The sequence below is a fragment of the Lagopus muta genome, chromosome 10 (assembly GCF_023343835.1).
Source record: "Lagopus muta isolate bLagMut1 chromosome 10, bLagMut1 primary, whole genome shotgun sequence".
Taxonomy (NCBI): Eukaryota; Metazoa; Chordata; class Aves; order Galliformes; family Phasianidae; genus Lagopus; species Lagopus muta.
Window position 1 is genome coordinate 7,927,222 of NC_064442.1, and position 20,812 is coordinate 7,948,033.

A 20,812-nucleotide genomic window follows, 5' to 3' on the forward strand; every position below is an offset into this window, starting at 1 on the left:
TGACTCAGTGTAGTACCAAATAAAGGGGCCAGCCCAGCTGAAAGCTAGCCTAAGCAAAAAAAACACCACCTTGTTTGTAGTTGAGAGCTCTTTGGCTTGCCTTATCTTGGGGTTGCTTGAACTCTGTGCTAGCACAAAGGAGAAGCAGGGAATAGTTACAGATCAGGAGAGGACAGGACTTCAGGAGCAGTAAAAGCATATGCCAAACTGAAGTGGCTGTTTAACTATGCACTTAAAACCGTGATGTCTTTGTGGAGTTAATTGCTTTCTCTATTTTTAACTCTCAGGATATGGGGAAGGATGGATAGTTTCTATTCCATTTTATTTCCTTGGAGATTTTATTCCCTTTGGAAATGGAACAGTTGTCTGCTTGTTTATTGTACATTAATTGCTAACACATTGTAGCAACGGGAAAGCTGAACTGTGGTGTGTGTGTATGGTTTGAAATGCTCTAGAAAAGACAGCAGCAGCTGAGACTTGACAGCAACAAACAGTCTTCCCAGGAAGCTTGTTTGTGTTATGGATGTGATTCATCAGAATGGGCTAGATATTCCAAGTAATAATGTATTTTCCCTTTTTGTTCCTGGAAACCTGCATCTGGGAAGAGCAAATCACTTTAAACATACACAAAATAAAACCTACAGTAGGATCCATTCACAAAGACATCTTTGTTATCAAGATTCACTGATGAAACTGATGGATGTTGGGGTAAGGACGCAGGTTCGGGGCTGGGGGTTGTGAACTGAGTGAGTAATGCACGGCATAGCAGAGTCCCAGTGCAAGCAGGAGCTTCTAAACTGCTGCAAAAAAAAAACTCAAAAAACTCTCTGATGGCACAGAACATAGAACTTTGAGTAAAATAGTAAGAAAGACGACTTCTGAAAAATACCTCCATTCCATTTATTCCCCAAAAACTGAACTAAGGAAGTACTGCACAAGGCCTGCTCAGGACACTCATGTTCAGCAGTCTTTATAAACTGTTTTGGCTGGGTAGCAAAGGGATGCTGAAACTGTGTACCTGTGACAATGAAAACCAGAACCTCCACAACTTCCATTTTTCAAGTGATTTAAAAGTGTGTAAGTCAGTTCAGTTGCTGACTGAAAAAGATTGAGGTTACTTCTGGACAGGACCTCTGTGCCAAGTTTAGTCTTGGCATAATATTTTATTGCCATATTTTATAAGTACAAAAAAGTAGAATTTTATGATGGAAATGGTGACAGAACACAGCAAAAATTAAGCTGATAGGTATTATTTTAGAAGAGAAGACCATTGTGTGACAGTTTGCAATGATTCATGAGTACCGTGGAAGTATGAGTCCAAATTAGTTGAACAGAGGATTGGATTGAGGAACCTGTCTCTAGAACCTTCAAGTAACACTTATTCTCCTAGTGGTGGTTTCAGCAAGTGCAGTTTTCTGTCTAGCTGTAGAGCTTTTTATTCAGACCAGTTCGTATGTGGAGCCACAAAAACCTTATTGTGTAGGTAGGAGCCAAATCGTCTGTAAAAAAGAAAAAAACAGTATTAAACTCGAAAGAGGATAATGCCAGAGACCAGTGGAGAAGCAAAGCGAAGCTTTCTAGAGCACTGAACAGATGGGAAATGCTCAATTAACAGTAAATAACCATATGGGAGACAAGATCAGGAATAACTTCTCTTTACAACAGATGCATTTCCTGAAATTCAGCACAGGATTTCTTGTGCTATGAGTTGTCTTGTATCTCCATGTCAGCTTTCCAAGTCTGATTTCCACTTGATCTTTCTTGAGAAGGAGATTTATTTCCACGCTCACTGGTAGCCTATGAATGCAAATATGGTTTTGATGCATGGTCAGTATTTTGAACTCTGACTCAAATTAATGAAAATCCAGATGATACAAAGAAGAGTTGGATGAAATCCTTACTTGGCTTTGCATGCAAAATTCTTTCAAGGGATTCAATAACTCACTTGAAGCATGCCCAGAAACTCAGCTCTGGCAAACAGAATGCCATTGTGCCTTAAATGTCATTATCAACAGTGACAGTAAAACTCGTGATTAATGAGAAAGTAATGCATTATCAAAACATTTGATGAATGGGATGACTTCTGCCATGTATTAGCAAACCAAAGGGCTTCTCCAAATCAGTTTTTGAAAATTAGGTCAATCCATTTATTTAAAATATATCTGTATCTATTAGAGGTATCAGTGCCTAAAAGTTTATGCCAAAAAATAAACTCTGTGTTCTGACAGATTTTCCCTATCATCTTTCTGTGCTTTGTGGAAATTAAGATACTTGCCAAAAATGGATGTTTTTCTAATCGGAGCTGTTAACACTCCTTGAAAAAGAAAATTTCCCTTTTGTTCAGATAAATGTGTCCTCATTGAGGCACTTGCCAAAATTAAGAGTGGTAGTAAAACTTGTTTGGGAGTTTATTCTTTGGACTTTGCATCTGAAGAGTACATTTGTCAGAGGTTTATGCATCACAAGGGCACTCTGCCTGTAGAGGGCTGTTTCAACTGGCAGCAGTTTATTTAGTTATTTATTTTTACTTCTGTGATTTCTCTTGTGTGTGTGAACTCTAAACAACCATCTGCCTCTGAAATGTGCCCAGCCCAGCGGCTTATGAAGGCAGAGTACAGAGAATTAAAACCAGACCTCAGTACTAAGGTTTTAACATTTTAGCACAGCATGACTGACCTAGTAAGACCGCAAGCGTCCAGACAGGTAGGGAATGAGTTGTATTATTTTTTTGTGCGTGTGTTTAGAGGGAATTAATAACTACATATGTCTCTCATTCTGGGATAAAACAGTGGTTCCATCATCAGATATTTTCACTTAAGGTCCTTGAAACGTAACAACCAGCAGGAGGAAGAGAAATGGCCATCGAGTGAATAACATGCAGGACAGCAGATAGGTAGAAGAGGAGGAGAGAAAGTTTCCGTGTACATGGCATGAGATGTCCTGAAGTTGTTCTCTGCAGGACTTCTTGAACCTTGATGCTTAATATTTTATGGGATTTTTCCACCCGTCCATCCACCCCCACCCCCACACACCCACTTTATTCCATGGAAGGGTAGAAGCCTGAGAGGGCTGTGCCAGAATTACTGCACCTGCAGGAGGAGGGAACAGATATCTTTGGAAAAGAAGCTCTGGCATTGTCTATCTGCTTTTTCAGTATGTGAATTCCTGGAGCATACCGACATGGTCATGTGTGGAATGTATGACTGGTTCATGTGAACTGAGTATTTCACATTTGAGTCTGGTTTTACTGTAGAAAGAGAGAGTTCTGGCAAGGAATCTTCTCGTATTTAAAACTTGTAAACAATTCTGCTCGCTGCAGACAGCTACCAAATCTCCATGTGATACCTGTTTTTCAGTGAAGTTATGTGGTCCCACTGGCATTGCAGAGAATGAAGATGTTTCAGATGTAAGACTTTCCATTCATACCAGCCCACTGCTGTGCCATTTTTCCGCAGAAAAACATCTGATCACAACTTTGTGGACTTTTTGTTCCGGTAGCAAGAAGGTCAAAGCGTGCCAGCCAGTGATGGCATTGGAACTTGGCAGTGTCATGCACAGGAATGAGTGGATGTTGGGCTTTAGTCTTTAGTTCATCTGATTTTTACATATGGGATGAAGGAAGTGAGTGTTTGCTTTCCATTCTGTTAGCAGGCAGATGACTTGGTACGGTAGATGCTTAGGAACAGGAAACAAGCATGCTGTGCGTGTACAGCATGTACATCTTGAATATCCCACTGATGTGGCTGAAAGTGATGCCCAGTGCCTCTCGCTGTATTTCCAGCTTCTCTTCTGTTGATGTTTGATTTGATCTACTGCAGTTTGCCAGCTTAGTGGGTAAATGAGGTTTGTCTGAACCTGTGAACCTGCTGGCATCCAGAAGGAAAACAAGGAAAGTTTTAAACATCCTGTGCATAACGGTAGTTGTATGAGACTTAATGTTTCCTTTCCAATGCATTGCCATGTTTTTCAGTTGAAGTGAATGTAAAAAAATCCTTCATTTGGTTGTGGCTGTGAGCAGTGCCTGTGGTTGCGGGGTCTTACAGGGGTAAAGCAGAGTCCAGAATTTGGGTTTTTTGTTAATCATGTGATAAAGAGAGGACTTCAGGGGCCGTTCCTACCCTTTGACACACTAGACAATACCACAGAAACAGAAGAACCGAGTCAGCTCTCAAAAATAGTTACTTTTATATGATCATATTTTAAATGTATGGTACATTTAATCTCACTAACTTATTCCAAGAGAATTTTGTTTTGCTTTGGTCTCTGGGGGTGTTTGGGGGGGGAAGAAAAAAAAATCCCAAAGGTTGGGAGAAGCCAGCTATGCATAAAACAGTTCATAAAGCAACTCCTACACAAACACTGTGACCCAGTGGTCTCCCTGCTGCTGAGGCACTCAGATTGGGTGGATAGTGCTGGAGGGAAGACTAGTGATGGTAAATTGAATTTTAAAAACGACTTTGCTAATTTTAATGGTTGTTTAAAGCAGTTAGTACCTGTTTCTACAATACAAATAAGGAAGCTAGTATTCTGAGACAGATGTCTTACACCTGAATAGCATTAGGAAATACTTTTAGGGTGGGTTTTCAGGTGCTTGGGCATGCATGTGCAAGTGGGTTTTGTGGTTTTTATTTCTCTTTAGTCCTCACCATGAGTTTCTCAATTGAAAACTGCCATGTATTTAGGTCTGTTATCACAGATGTTTGACTGGATTGTTTTCAGTTGCTGGGCTTTAAGGTTTTTGGTTTCTTTTTGAATGTTCAAATATTTATTCAGCCTACTCTGTTTTGTTATGATGAAATATATGGAGTTAGCGATTTTTCTGCTTTTGAAAAAGACTAGTGCATTACAAATATCTCACCGAGATGTGCAGCTTAGCACATTGCCACTAAGGTAATCTGAGTGCGCCGCTTGCAGCCCACTGTAAATCTTGGATGCCTCAGTGGACAGTCCCCACGTGCTGGAAGGGTACAGTACTGTCCTTAACATCTGCCCTGTGGAGAGCCAGCTTTTCCTTCAGGCTAATTTCTCTGCTGTGCTGCCTCAATTAAGCTAATACAATGCACTACAATATTTTATTATTGTGTGATGAGTCCCAGCTTAGAGACGAGCATTGCCTCAAAGAGAATCTTCCACCCCAAGCTTTAAGCAGAGAGTAACTGCCTTACCCACGCTGCTGGCATCTTTCCCTCTTACCTCAAGCTCTCCTACTTCATAGCGAAGGAACAGCAGTGGTTGGACTTTACTCATGTTCTTTTCCCTTTCCCACCAGCTTGCTGGGACCATGGCACCACTCGCCTTTGCTGTCCTGCTGTGGGGAGGGAAATCCTTCCATGCACTGGCACACAGCTAGCACAGTGATGTGGCCCACTGACAGCATTCTGTGGTTTGATTCCTTGGGAGGTGGTGAAGGTGCTGTCCCTGGAAGTATTCAGAAACCATGGAGATGTGGCTCTGAGGGATGTGGTTTAGTAAGCATGGTGGGGATGGTTTGACAGTTGGACTGGGTGATCTTAGTGGTCTATTCCCACCTTAATGATTCTATAATTCCACGGTCCTAGGGTCTGTTTTACTGTAATGCCTTAGATCTGCACTTGGATCACTGAACATACTCCTGTCTGTTTTTGTAGCATGGGAACTCATGCAACTCATGTTCTGTATTTTCAAAAAGATAAAATGTGTAATAATGTTTTGTCACATAAGCCTCGTTTTAATTGAACTAAAGGAATAGCCTGCAGCTTCCCTGAGCCTTTTGTTTTCCTCCTGCTCTCTTACCCTCCTTTTGTTTAAATTTAGTTCCATCCACAGCAGGTGTCTCACAAAGTCATCCAGCTTTCATCATTTATTTCCTTCAATGGACTGTTCCATCATATGCCACTGACTCATGGAACTGCCCTTAACCTAATTTTAGAGCTAGATTATAGTAATTTTTACTAATACAGCATATATTCTAGTTATTTGACTTTGATAATGAAGTACAAGTCACTCAGAATGCAAGAAGCTGAAGCTTTTTTGGCTAAGTGTGTTTGAGTAGGGCTTTCTGCTGAGCATTCAAGTGAGACATTGTTTAATTTAAAAACTACTTACAAGCTTTATGTGTTTATTGTGTAGCTGTGAATGGTAAAAGAATAAATTATGTTTTTGGAATTAGTTTGGATGCCTCTGCTAATGGTTGGAGTAACTGGTGCTGGGGTTTTAGACGCTTTTTCTAACTGTAGAAAGTCTGCTTTGTCTTTTGAGGAACTTTGTATCTTGGGTCACTGGCAGGCCTAAGCATGATGATTTTCTCCATCTCCTTGCAATATATCTGATAGCTGTCAGGAGTGCTGCTGCAGCTGCCCAGCTCACGGAGCCATGAGCTTGGTGATACTTCCTTGTTTAAAAGTACCTACAAAGATCAGAGCACAGCTGTGTAAGACCTTTCCCACCCCTATAACAACATAATGATTCTGCTAAGTTTGAAAAGACAGTACAAGGATGGAAATCAGAGAACCGCCATCCCAATTTACAGGGAGGGTACTAGAAATAGGGATGACTAGGGACAGCTCACACATCTGAATGGCTTTGCAGAAGTCATTCTATTTAGCGTGCTGAATGCTTCCCATACATAAGATAACTCTTGTTGAGTGTCCCAGATGCACTTAGTCATTAAAATGTTTTTGAATTTCTTATGTTATAACTTAACTTTCCACATGTGCTTTGAATTATTAGCTTGTTTTTTTTTCTCCAGTTTTTCCAGGTCCCTCAACAGAGAAGCTTGCATGTGATCTCTAACACTATCCCTTCAAATATTCCCTTAAAATTAATTCAACAGCATGGCTCAAAAGCCCGTGTAGTTTCCTTTTTAATTTGATTAAAAGGATGCATATTTGCCCAACGCCGTGGAGAATTACATGATGCAGACTGCTTACTCAAACACGAAGGCAGGCACAGCAGAGACCTTTTAGCCTCGTGAGTTTTCATAAGAACAAGTTGTATTAGGCAAACAGCTGTGTAATGTGAGGGGTTTCTTATTAAAAAACAAGGGGAGGGGGCAGGGAGAAGGCTTTTCAATTTCCCTTGGCCTGGTCGGTGTCTTCAGTTAGTAAGTAGGAGACAGATGGATTTGTAAAAATAGCTACATTTCGACTGCATTACTACTACTACTTTTTTTTCCTTCAACTTTGATTGCTGCTGATTGGATCTGTTCTTCATTCTATTGTAAGAATGTCATAACTTGACTCTAATGCTTATACAACGCCTTTAGCAATTAGATGATGTAAACCTTAATACCACTGGAGAGGCTCAAATAGCCCCCCTGAGAAGCCAGGCCAGTGAGAAAAATGAGCTTTGATGGTTTATATTTATAAGTGGAACATTATCCATCATTAAGGAATAGGTAGTTCAGGAATTTTTTCATGACTGCAGAGGGAAAAACAAGCAATGGAGAGCATTTCCTGCTTCGAAATAGCATTATGAACATAGAGTACTTGATTTAAGTGAAATATACTTTCCTTATTTAGGTAATTCATTTCAAATTCTATACTGCTACACCAAGAGGTTATCACTGGATATAGAACCAGATAAATCAGCCACCCAGGCTGTGGTCTTCTCTTGGAAGTGTGATCATGTACATTTCTCATTTAAGCTGATTATGTCCCGATAAGCACACAGTCATCGTGAGATAGTATGGGATTTCTGAGAATCACTGTAGAATACGCAATTGAGAATTATTACCTACAGCAACAGTGTGTTGAGAACTCATATTGCCTATGTGAACTTGGGCCCTGCAGTTCCTGCTGCTGGCTGACTGCAGGCAAGTGGAAATGTTCTCTTGCTCTTCAGTTTTTTCATCTTTAATAGGAATAAAAGCATGGATCTCCTTTGGAATTTTCTTTCTTTGCTAACAAGAAGTACGTGCTCACAGCCTGTTACTCATTCTATATATTGATGCATTTATTTGGTATATTAGTGACACTTTATAATGTAGTTGGATGAAGAGTGGGATCTGATGCTGCTTCCTGCTGCGCCTGTGAGAGCAGTGAAGCCCACGGCTGTGAAAGCTGAAGCAGCCTCCTAATAACTGTGTGAAAGGCACTGTCATCTTCAGAGCTAGTGCAACTGCATTTTATCCTTGCCGTCCCACAAGCTGCTTGGTTGATACATGTGCAGGATAATGACAGCTGGGAAGCCCTGTGTGGTCCCTGACTTTGATCCAGGCTGTGTAGGGCTGGCTGATTTATCACTTTTGTGGTGTTTTCAAGGGATGTCGGTATATCATCATCCCTGTGGCTCTGTTCTTCTAGATGTCTGTGGTTATTTTGCATGGCATACTGTGCAGGCTTGCCCACGCAGCTCTCTTGAGCCACATTCCAGCTGGATGCCTACACTTGATCTCCAAATGCTCCCTATTTTCCACAGTAAATGACAGATGGGACAAAATCAGGAAGGACCTACAGCTTCTTCCTCTACATCTCCAGCTACAAGACTCCGCACACACCTTTTCTGTGTACCTGAGAATTTCCAAGTGCTGGAAATGCTGCTGTGGTAGTTGTGCCTCATTTTGCTTTGCCCAGTACACTCCTGTTCCACACCTCTGGCTCTACTCTGCCTTCTCCATGCCCTGCTCCACCTAGCTGTCACCTCCAGCGCTCCCACTCCTATTGGAGATGTGAGGAGAGACTGAAACCAGCACGTATTTTCTTCATCCACCTCTGCCTGCTGCTGTCATGCTCCTTTCCAGTAAAACCTGATGATTAAAGCTGCTTTGCATTGAGCCGGTTGGATGCTAGGAGATCCCAGCAGAGGTTGCATCAGGGCAGGAAGTCCTGTTCTGCAGAAGAGAGAGAAATAACAGTAGTGGTGTACAGCTGTGCAGGTAGGGTGAAGTCTCCTGTAGTGAGTTCCCATCACCTGCACAGTCAGACCAGCTGGGACACAAGGCTGGGCTGTGTGCATGGGGATGCTCTGCCAGACGCCTTCAGGGCAGAATCCAAAGGCTCCACCCAGACCCTCACCAACTTTCCACGTGTGAATTTAAACTATGCACACACTTGAACAATGCAGCTGCAGTACTTATAATGCATAAATCTGAAGTGTGAAAGAGAAGAGCCTCCAGTCTGCTACGAACTCATCTGTTCTGTGTCATTACAATCCTGGCAGCACTTCCATGTGGCTGTGCAGCATCTGATTCAGGAGGAAGTGAGTGTGCTAGGGAATGGCTCTGCCTGCACGCCTGGGTTGTTTGTGGCAGGGCGTCTTGGTGAATGAGTTAAGCATCACGAGTTGGCAAATGTTTTGTGAAAACAACCTCATCAAGCTCTTTATTCTGAACTGTGCATTCTTTGTGGCTTCTCTTGGGTATTTTAAAAGCTGTGAAGAATTGGTGTTTTTGTCACAGGTTTAAAAGATGATTAACTGCTCAGTGAATATGAAGTAGTAGTGTTAAAATAAACACCAGATTATCAGGCACTGCCTATGAGATCTGTGCTGTAGCCACTGATGTGAGTGAGGGGAATGCTCTAAGTGTTGTTCCTATCTTTGTGTTGAGCTGGTGAAGGGATGCTCCCTTCTTGGAAGGTACTTGGGTGACCAGCAGAGAATTTCTGAGCTGTGGCATTTCCTCTCAATCTGCATGTATATTGTTTTATTTATATATTGTGAGCCACCTCTGGTTTTTATGAACATGATTTCCTGGAGGGAGAGCCAGTTTTGATTCTCAGCCTATTCTTAGGTCATCTGTGATTTCATTTTATGTTGAAATCCACAGGGTAGAAGCTTATTTATTAAACTTAATAGAGTTTATACCACTTGCTGAGATGCATTAAATATGAGATACAATTGTATCCCTTACCATTATAATGGTATAAATTTTTAAGGTTTTTTTATTTTAATTGTTCAGTTAATACAGAATAATTGGTTTGCTCTGTCATGAGCTTACTGAGAGTAACTTAATATAAATAGATCAATTTTCAGCTGTTTTAGCTACTTACTGAAAATATTTAGTTTATATGTTCATAATGCATCTCTTGTTTTCAAGAACAGTTCTGCCAGCTGGTATCTCACTTAGTGTAAAGCAGAGTGTTCAGCAATGGTTGGTGAATACGTGCAAACTGCTATCAAGGAGGGGAAGGAGTTGGTGTTCTGGACTCTGATTGCTTGTCCAAAGCAGCAGCCAGCATCTTGTATTTGTTCATTTGCAAGGTTGGGCTTCTGTGTGCCGGGGTTGCAGCTGATAGCTTTAGTTAGGAACATCTCTCTGCTGCTACTTTCTGAAAGCTTAACGTACTGATAGCATCAACACAGAATAAGTCTTTTGTTTTCTGACGTTTCAGCTTACATTTGGATCTGTGTTCTGAAGCCTCAGTACTTTGACCATGAGTTTTCTTTTGGTTTTAGTTATTTCCTCTTGTTTTCCTGTGTCCCTGTCTTGCTTTTTCCGTTTTTGTAGTAAGATAAAGAGGTTTTTAGTTTTCATAAGGATTTTTTTGGTGCAGTATTCCTGTGTTCTGTTTGTCTTCCCTGAGTAGCCTGTGGAGTATTTTTGATGAGCACAAAGGTATCTTTTGTTACTTTGTCCAAACCAAACTTAGCCTATCCTTCATTTTATTTTGCCTGGAAAGAAGTATGCAGACAATCCAGTGGCAGAGAGTAATTACGAAATGTCTTTGACCTGCAAAGAGCACACTGGATGCTATTACAGTGTGAGTTTGCTGGGTTGCTGAAGGCTGTTCTGTTGAGGGCAAGGTGAGACTCCTTACATTAAGATATTTTCCTTACTAACTGAGATTCTATGCAAGACATCAGTCCTTCTACTCTCATGAGTTAGATGGAAAATTGTATTGTGAACTTTACTGGGTTTTTTTGTGTGCATGATGCCAAAATATTTGAAAGTAAATGCAAGTAGTTTTTTGTTGCAAACCGGGGATATTTCCTTACTGCAAACTCCAGCCCTGAAGCTGGATACCATACGATTGTTTTTGAGACAGACATTTACAAAGCTACTTGCACAGAACTCATTTGCGGAAGAATGCTCTCACATAACAGGCCCTTCTTTCTAATTACAGGCTGTGGGATTCTTAGGAACTAGAAATCCAACAGGGAAAGCATTTGTGATAGAATTAGGCGTAGATGTCTGTGGAGCTTTGATTCCACCAAAAAAAGAACTGAAAGACTAATAAACAACAGACTGTGTTTGATAATCAGGCTATAAAGCCTAGCATGCAGTGCTTATCCGTGAAGGAACAAATTTCTAGCAGTCTGGTGCTGTTGTATAAAACTGGATTTGAGCCAGACTTCCAGATTTAAAACCCCTTGAACTCCAGTAGGCCCGGACCAGTCCTTGGCTTAGGTTCATCTCAACCATTGCAAGCACAGAAAAGATATTTGAACTTTTGCAGTAGCAACTGAAGGTTCAAAGGGAGGAAAATACATCCCTGATCTATTGACTGTTTGCACATACCAGGGCTTTGTTACTACCAATTTGAGCATTTGTCCTCTTGATAGCTTTTAGAACATCTTTGGAAACACACTGCAACATAACACAAAGGGAATGTTCCAGGCATGTGTCCTCCTGCACTGTTTGAATTGGTTGCTAGCTGTTCTCTCCAGCGGGAGAGCTTAGCTTTACTTGACTTCTCTAATTTTACCCCAATAATTAATCTCTTGCACATTCTCCTCAGCTATGTTGCCCACTCTTACGGCCCTTTCCTGTTGTGGCAGAGGACATCAGCTTCCTGGGTTACATGATGGGTTCTTGCTCAGAAGCCAACTGGAGTATTTACAAGTTTAAGCAGTACTGCCATCTGAGTGTGGTCTCTGATGGATAATTTCAATAAATGGTCAGTTATATCCAGACTAACTCGATTTATGTGATGGTTTAATAAGCTTGTGGTCGTTTATTTGCTTTCACTTTTGCAGCAGAATAAACTGGTTTTCTCTAAATTGTGCAGCTGCTGCAAACAGTAATAAGATGGCTGTGTCAGACACTCATCCTGCTCTTGCTGTGTCTGAGGGTTGTCGCTGAAGCTGGAGAGGAGAGAAGTTTAATGTGAAAGAGAACTACATGCAATTACCTATTTATATGGAGCTCACTGGGGGATTCAGCTGCGGGTGGCAGTGAATTGCATTTCCCTTTTAAAATTGCTCCACTTAAACTAGACGAAGAAAAGGGGCAAAAAGTGCCCATGTGCACTGTTCAGTTAAAGGAAGTTGTCAGAGCATCCTGAAATATTTCTTACAGGACTATAATTACCAACTTTTTTATCAGATGTGTGTTTGCAGGTGTCCTGCGGAGAAACCTAAGTGAGTATTTATCACCAAGGAGGCAGCAGTAGTGTACAGGATCAGGAGCACACAGATTGGAATATTGTATGGCTCTGTGACAGAGCTATCGTCGCAGTGTATCATCTCCTTGAGCCAAGCTGCGTATGTGGAATGAAGTTGTGATTTAAGTCAGTGTAGGACCCACTGAGACCCACTGTGTGAGCAGCTGCCGTGAGTTGTGGGTGATACAAAAGCAGGTAGAAGATGATTTTCTAACTCTGTGCTGGCAGAAGTGGAGTCCTGTTTGCAGAATCGAGTGCAGAGCGACTGAGGAGCCCTGAGAGATGTGGCTGTGCCTTGAGACCAGGCCTTGTGTTGTTTCAGCTGCAGACTTCCACAGCCTTAGGAAGTTGTCACAGATATTTTGGTATAGCTCCAGCTTGTCCTGACTTCACTGTTATCTGTCTGCACTTCTTCAGGATTGCCTGGTAAAAGCTACATGCTGTAAGTCGCAGTCTAAAAGTGCAGATAGGCTTTTAGAGCAGTTTGCATGAAGTTAAACTGAGAAAGGATAATGCTGTGTCAAAATGGTCATCATTGAACACACAAGCTCTGCAAACAGAGGGTTCTTAGCAGTGGCTAGTGTGTATGCAATGCTGTGGACAGGCAGAAATAATATTAGATGGTTCCTTTATCCCAAACCAGCATTTACCTGTGATATGTAGCCATGCTGGTCACAAACTCATATCAATCTCGTAGCAAGTTGTTGCTCTGTTTCCTTTCCCACAGATGCTCTGCACACTTGATGTCCTCAGTATTGACATCTTGAAGCTCTGGCAGAGCTGAGAGCTGTGTAACAACACGCTTAGGAGATGCCTCTTCTCCTGGGGATGCAGGTTGCTTTGAGCTGAACCAAAAGCTTTGTTCTTCATCTGTTCAACTACATATTCTCCATGTTTTTAAGAGAATTTGGGCATTAGCTTCTAATGATATATGTCACAAATTATCTATTCTTTATAGTATGTCAGTTGGCTATGTATTGTTACAGCACAAATGGCAGACTGTTGAAACAAGCTGCTGAGATAACTGTGTCTTACCTATGTACCAAACACTTCTCTGACTCATACCCCCGCCCCCACCATCCCCTGCAGTGATGTTGTAAGCCAGTGCAAAATTTAGACCACTGTTTGTTATCTGATACGTATTTCTAAGACACTGCCAAATAAAGTTGCGTTTAAAAACTATGATTTTCTTATTGGGGGCTGCACTCTTGCCAAAGCAATTCATGTCAGCAGTTTTAAGCTTAGCAGCCACATAGTTCTGAAACGTATTTATAGGTGATTTTGAGGGGAAAAAAAAATGATATATTCCCATTAGTTGTTTGGGTTACATTTATATTACTGCTTTTTGATTATTGGTATCACATTTACAGATTTGTTTTAGAATGAAGAAAAAACAAAGTGCACAGAAAACAGCTCTTCTTTTGTTTATGTGCATCACAAATTTAATGTTTTTAATGAGAAAAATACTTCTAGTGGCTTGCTTTGGCTTGCATCCTCACATGGACAGCACGTATTCTAATCTTTAAGCTACTTTACGAGGACTTCATTTCCATTCTTGGATGGAGGTAAATCCTCAGTTAAAATAATTCTGCAGGGCGTATGGTTGGCAGTAGAATTATTTCAGAACTGAATTTTTGGACAGAGACTACTAAGAAAATGTGATGAGGAGGACTTTGGCTGTATTCTGTATGATTTCTCCAGTCTAGCACAGAGCGCGTATCCTGCTATAAATTTGCCTATTGTTCTATCTTGGTAAAGGCTTTAAAGCTGGTGGCCATGATTTAGTTGTCTAGCAGCTGTTTCAGTGCATTTTTCTTGCCCACTGTAATTGTTGTGGCTTTATCCAGCCCTGAAGTGTTGTGGAATTGGAACAGTGATTCATTTCTAGTCCGTTTCTAGTCCATGTTAGTACTGTGCAAGATTACGTGTTCATCTGTTAATAAGTGAGCTGTAGTCACAGAAGTCAGTTCTATCTACTCTTTAGTGACATGCAGTAGGAAGCCAGGTGATGCTCAGACAGTGCTGCTGCTAATCTAAAGCTTTCTGTAGTAACCACTGCTTTCTGCACTGTTAGGAGAGTGCAAAGATTAAGCCGTGCTACTGCTCTGTTACCTTTGGTTTTATTTTTCTAAGGTCCTCTTCCAAGTTACTGTAGGAGCATCACCCCAGCTCTGCCCCCATCTGTCCTTATTTCTATGTCTGTCCCTGAGGGGGAAACCTTGATCTTATGTATTCTTCACCATCATTACAGCCCTGCATCTCTGAGGTGTTGTTATGATGGGTGTTCTGGATAGACAAGGCGAAGCGACTGCTAGGGAAATGGTGCATGTTGCTTTCTCTGCAGTGCTGGGAAGGACTGGAACAAGCAGATGAAGTCAAAAAGCTATTCTTGCTGTTGTCATCTTCTCTGTCTCCAGACATTTGACCCTGTCTTAACAGTTGGTTTCAGGCTAGATAGAAAAGAGAAGAAAAAAAAAATAATGACTCACATTCACTGAAACTGTTGGTTAAGCCAGCACATAACAGATGCAAGACAAGCTTTTTGGTAGGCTTTCCCCTCCCCTTCCCCCCCCTCCCCCCAAATAGGCTAATGGCATTAAGTTTATGAGTGTATTGTCATCTTCTTTTGTAGTAAATGGGTTTAAATTTATGTACTAAACATCACTTCCTTTCCTGGCTTTTCTAGGACGAATCCTGGACTTGAAGACTGGAACAGTAAAGAAAGAGGGTCAGCAGTCCTCAATGAGAATGTGCATGGGATCAAGACGCTCTTTCATTTGCAGAATGAGGTATGTATGTACCTGGTACTTCTGTTGTGATATTCTCAGATTACAGACGTCAAATATTTTGTTACTCTCTCCTGACCTTGTTTGGAGACTGAAGCTGTAGTGACATACTCTGAGCATTTCCAGGATGCTTACTTTTGTAACTCTAGTAAAACTGAAACTTGTTTTCCTTTATGATTAATGGCAAAGCAATATCTCGTTTGTGTTGCAGTTGGGTTCTTTTTTTTTTTCAATGTGGGATGTTGCATGCTTTCCCCAGAGACCCTCATGGCAGCTTTACCCCTGGCATGTAAGCAGTTGTCTCTTCAGATCAAATTATTTGAATCAGTACTTTGGGAACAGAGCTTTTGCAAGTTTAATGAAAGCCCAGCTCTGTGTTTTTCTTCAAGAAACCAATAATATTAAAAGAATTTTGAAGACAAAAAGGAATTCAGCTGCATATTTGCCGTCTATGGAAGAATTAACCGAAGCCTGGTATGAATTAACTGGATGTCAGCTAGTTGATTCTAGATACATGAGTAATTGTTAAAGGGTTTTTATTTTGAAATTTTCCACCTTCTCCTGTGTTGCCTGGGCTTCTTGAGAGGTCTGCCTGCCCAATGGTTCTGACGTTTTCTGTGCAAACAGGATAACTCTGTGTGCTTAGAGGGGGAAGTACATAATTGCATATACAGCCTATATCCAACATACGTGCTGAGAACAATCAATGCACAATTTGTTGTGGAATGAGACACACAGACCAAAATATTTGACATGTTACAATGAATGTGTGTGCTTCTGTTAATTGTGGTGAACGTTCTATGCATCCTGCAAGGAGGCTGAATATCTGGCACTTGAAAGGGGTTTATGTACCTCATACCTTCAGGATAAGATGTCAAAACTGTAGCTCCTCTTATATTAGCTGTCCTTGAACCATGCAAAGGCTTCCTGTGCTTTAGACTTCACAGCAGTACTTGCAGGCCAGTGGCAATAATTTGAAGCCAGTAACAAGCATTGGAGGATGCAGTAGGAATCTTGTATTTCAATGGAAGTGTTCATCAAACAAGGAGAACACGTCAAGATGAAAGGAAAAGGGCAATAATCTAGAGAGCTATTCTCACAGCAGCTTCTTTTCTTAGTTCTGTGCAGTACGTGAGGTTATAATCCACAGAAGGAGCAGCTGTATGTATTCTGAATCCAGTACTGTGCACATATCCTCACACATAATGTTAACGGTGATTTTTTTATATTTTAGCTTGTTAGGAAACAAAATATGGTGGCTTCAGACAAAGATTTCTTTAGAGACATTCAGTCTGATGTTTGCTATTCAGTAAGCATTTCTTCTCTAACAAGGAGACAGCAAAGAAAGTTGGGCCTACTGTCCTATTTACTGCTGTTGCCCAGCTTTTAAAACAACAATTAAAATGCAGTTATTTCTTCACGCTTCAATTCTGGAAAGTCCAGTGCATGAGGGTAATTTTAGACATTCCAACATCCCCATTGTTTTTAAATTCTGAATCTTACTTTAATTATTCATTCTTTCTCATTGGCAGTGACTGGTAAACATAAAAATAAAAGTTTAAAAAAGAAGCAAAAAAAAAATTGTTGGAAGAATGATGATCAAATAACGTGAACTTTCCTTGTGATTACTTCTTTTATTGCTATTGTTCTTTGTGTCAACCGAGAATGAACTGTTTTCATCTTTCAGGCTATTTACTGAGTTTCAAATGGATTGTAAAATTATGCTGTTAGGCATAGTTAGAAATACCACAAAACACACAAGAACAAATGTCTGTCCTGGCAAAGATCAGAGTGATGTCTAAAATTATAGCTGGTGTGCAGCAGTTGTAATGCTCTGTCCAGGGAAGCTACCCATACACTGAGATCATTTTGTGTGGGTATGTGGGGGCCTCGCTCGTCTAGTTTTCACCCTGTTTTACGGTATCTGGGAGTGTAACTATTTTGTAGCCACTCTTGGAATTCCTATTGCAAATAGCCCTTAGATTTGGAGGGTTTGGAAGGAATCTTTATCTATTGTTTTTCATAAAATCAAGAAAATATTTGTACTGCACCCAAGAAGTTTAGGCTGTGAAAGCAGCAAGTTCTGAGAAAACATGTATCTGGGACTTCCTGTCAGAAATAAACATCCATAATTGTCTGCCTACATGTACTAATAAGGATCTTAAAATGCATTTTCATCTCAGCTGTTTATATTCAAAACTTCAAATACTTTTTTATTTTTAGGTGTGGAAATGCTCCTCTGGATCATTTACCTTTGAACAGAATAACCACCATGAGGAAAAGATACAGGTATTTAATTTACTGCAATGGTCAGTTGCTGTAAGCACCCTCATTTTTCCACTAGAGTAATGCTTAGTCAGCGTACATCCTGGACAAACGTTCATTAGGATACAGTGCAAAGTAGCCCAGGGTCACAGGGAGGAGAACTTAGTACTCACTTGAGCTGTGGCAGTCATTAGGTCTTTCAGAAACCATGAGCAAGTGACTCAGCTATTTCCCTTAACCTGCTCCATCTCTGAAATAAGTTTCATTACTGTTTTCTGAGAAGTACTGTGGAAAGGAGGTGACACTTGAGCAGTGTTGTAATACAGAACTTAGGGTCATGGTAGGCTGTTTCAAACACAGCTTACAGATATTAGTGGATCACCGATAATAGTATAAAAAAACAAATCTATTCTGCATGTCAATTAACATTATTTGTGTGTATTTGTATTTGTGTGTTTCCTTTTCATTTAGGAATGGCCTGGGCCCGGTAAAAGAAGGTGAAGCACAATATGCTGTTGTCCATTGCACTGGCTACATCAAGGCTTGGCCACCAGCAGGTGTGTAACTTGTGGGCAGAGTGCAATGCACATCTTCGAGGACTTGGGAACCTGGATCAGGATCCCTTTACTGGTACAGAGCCAGGCTGAATTTCTGTAAGGGTACCTCCTTCTATTTGATCTTGATAAGCTTTTGGTATCAAGAAATCAGCTGTTGTTACACACTCAGAATCTTCCAATTTTTTTTTTACATGAAACCCTTCTCAACTTCATTGCCAAAAAGAGCTGTAGAAGAGTTGTCAGTAATGTGGGATTGCAGCAACTGAAGCCAAAAGATTTCAGTCTGATAGCCAACATAAAAATGGCCTCATTTTTAGAAGGTAAACCCGAAGCTCAGATACATCTACAAAAGAACAACTTGTATTTAATACAACTTGTATTACCAAGTTGCAAGAACCCGTGTACGAAAACGTGTAATGTCAATTTAGGTGCATAGATCTTCACTTCAGAGTAGTGGTTTTAGTGGAGAATGTTCAGCCATTGTGATAAGTTCTGTTTTGAGGCTGTTTTTTCTGGGAAACAGGTCTTGATATTTTTCTTTGAACTGGAGTTTACCTATTGCTCAATATTGCATATGGGAATATTTGCATTTGAAAAATTCCAAGGGGAAGCAATGGAGCTCATCTAGACATCATCATGAACTGGGCTGGCTGACCTTGGCATTTGCAGTAGTTGAAGAGGACTGTTTCAACATAACAGCACCTGACATGAATCAAACCTTGAGTCGTCCTGCCCTTTTGCGGTTGTACACCACAACCATAAATCAATTTATTGAGAAATTTTGAATGCTAAAAGTGGTTTGTACCGTGTCTGTATGCTGGTGTGCAGATACCAGAATATGGGTGTAAACCTCGTGTTTATCTCCTGCTGAATTGTGGTTTTGAGTTATATAATCAGTTACCCGTGTTTTTCATCTCTCAAACAGTACACACATACATACAGACATGTTTTCAATAGTACAAAACTGAAGCTTTTGAAATTTTCTGTAACTTTTGCATCCAAGAACAGGATGAATTTGTATCACAAGTGACCTGTGCTTCTGAAACAGTACAGGCAGTGAAAACCTCCCTCTTGTTACTGGTAAGGGTTTAATATATTTCATCGTGCTGTAGAAATCAAAATGTTTCAACTTCATTCCAATCGCAACAGAGCGAACAGAACAATGTGTGTAAATTGCTCTACAAAAATGGAACTGTTTCTGTTGGTAATTCCAAGTGTAAGAACATTTAGCTATGATACACGAGATGTCTCTTCAGAAAGGTGTGGGTCAAATTAGATCTTTGCAGCTCCCTGCTTAACTCACGTGAAGGCCTGCTGCATGGTATCAGCTCCTTAGAGACCTGATGCTTCTGGGGTACGTGGTGTTTTGCTCTACTCCAGCTCCCAGAGTCACGCTGCTGTCCCATGCTTAGCAAGTTCTCCAATCCAATCCTCAGTTTTCATTAATTTATCTTAAGATTATGGCAGTATATTCTTCACATAAATCTTCTTGCCTCGTGTCTCTGTCTCTCCAATCTTCTGGGGCTTTCCAGAAGGAAGTCATCTCCTGTCAGCCTTGACTTTGCCCAGATAAACCAGGCTTCTTCTAATTGCTGCTCTCACTGTGCATTTTCTTTTCTTTAGCCATCTGTTTTAACTTCACTTTTCAAAATGTAGGTTGTCAGAACTATAAACACTTGTTCCAGGTGATACTGTAGTGATGTATCATGAAAATGGTACTTCCTGTCCTGAGAGGCAGAATATGATATAATCTGTTTCTTTTCTGTGTGATGGCATCCTAAGCCACCTAATATATACATCAGACTGCCTTTTCCTCAGTTTTTGTCAACTGAAAGTCTTTGTAACAAAAATAGCTTTGAATCTTCTGATTCACAATGTCAAGTTTCATCCCATTTCTAATGCTGTAGTTTGTGGCAGTTATTAGTCCCCAAGTGCATGCTTATGCATTTAGTAATGTTGGATTTCATCCCACTTCTATTACTGCACTCCTCAAAATCACATGGTGATCCCCATATGATATCCCACTGCTCCTCCACAAAGTTAATGCCTCCAAACCATAGCACAGTCCAAAGGGATGGTTTAGCTTTTAAGAGCCTTACGTGGAATTTCAGTGGTCTTTTATATTAACATCCAAATTGTTACTCATCACAGTCATGCCTGTGTCTTTTTCGGGGCATGTAGTACAGAATTGAGACATCTTTGAGTGTTTATTTGCCCTCACACCCCCACAAGTCTTCCCCATTTCATGTTGGTGATTTTCTTATGACCATTGTATTTGGGAGCTGAATGAGAATATCCAAAGGCTGAATTGGCACCCAGTGTGTTTGGGAAAATCAGTGGCAACAATACATTTGTTCCCATTTCCAGTGGTAATTCAACCATAATGTGCAAAGCAAATGAAATAACTGCACAAGTAATTTAATTTGCTAAAGCTTTTCTTACTCTGTAATAAAATCACTTTTGTTCAAGCCAGGTAGCAAGTAGCAAGCTGCTGGTCTTTGCATCATCTCTGTGTTCTTGGGCATAAATGGGTTTGTGCTGCATCTCAGCTGGTTTATAAATTAACCATGGAAAAAATCATTTTCATTTTTTTTTCAGTTGCCAAGTTTATGCTCCAGCATAAACCCTTTATCTTGTTCTTTCAGAGCATGCAGTGTGACACGTGCATTATGCAACTGATATACAACACATATCACATACTTTCATGAACACAGTAGCAAATGTTTTGCAAATACACCTGATCTGCACTTAACACCAGTTTTTTTCTCTTTCTGAGCTATATTCCATTGTCAATGTGCCTATACTCTGTGTATCACAGTGAGTACTGATGCAGAAACATCAAGACAAGAACTGCCCTGTGATCACTGTTAGTGTTACCTACCCCACATTTTTCCCTTTTTTC

General features: G+C 40.6%; 1 protein-coding gene across 6 annotated transcripts in view; it reads left to right on the forward strand.

Moving 5' to 3' along the window:
* Positions 1–20,812, forward strand: part of ARNT2 (aryl hydrocarbon receptor nuclear translocator 2) — a 93,215-nt gene that overhangs the window by 35,707 nt on the left and 36,696 nt on the right. For all 6 annotated transcript variants that reach the window (XM_048955980.1, XM_048955984.1, XM_048955979.1 and 3 more), the window contains 3 exons: positions 14,989–15,091; positions 17,312–17,377; positions 17,825–17,910. In XM_048955980.1, the coding sequence (XP_048811937.1) occupies positions 14,989–15,091; positions 17,312–17,377; positions 17,825–17,910 (255 nt within the window). The remainder of the gene's footprint in view (positions 1–14,988; positions 15,092–17,311; positions 17,378–17,824; positions 17,911–20,812) is intronic.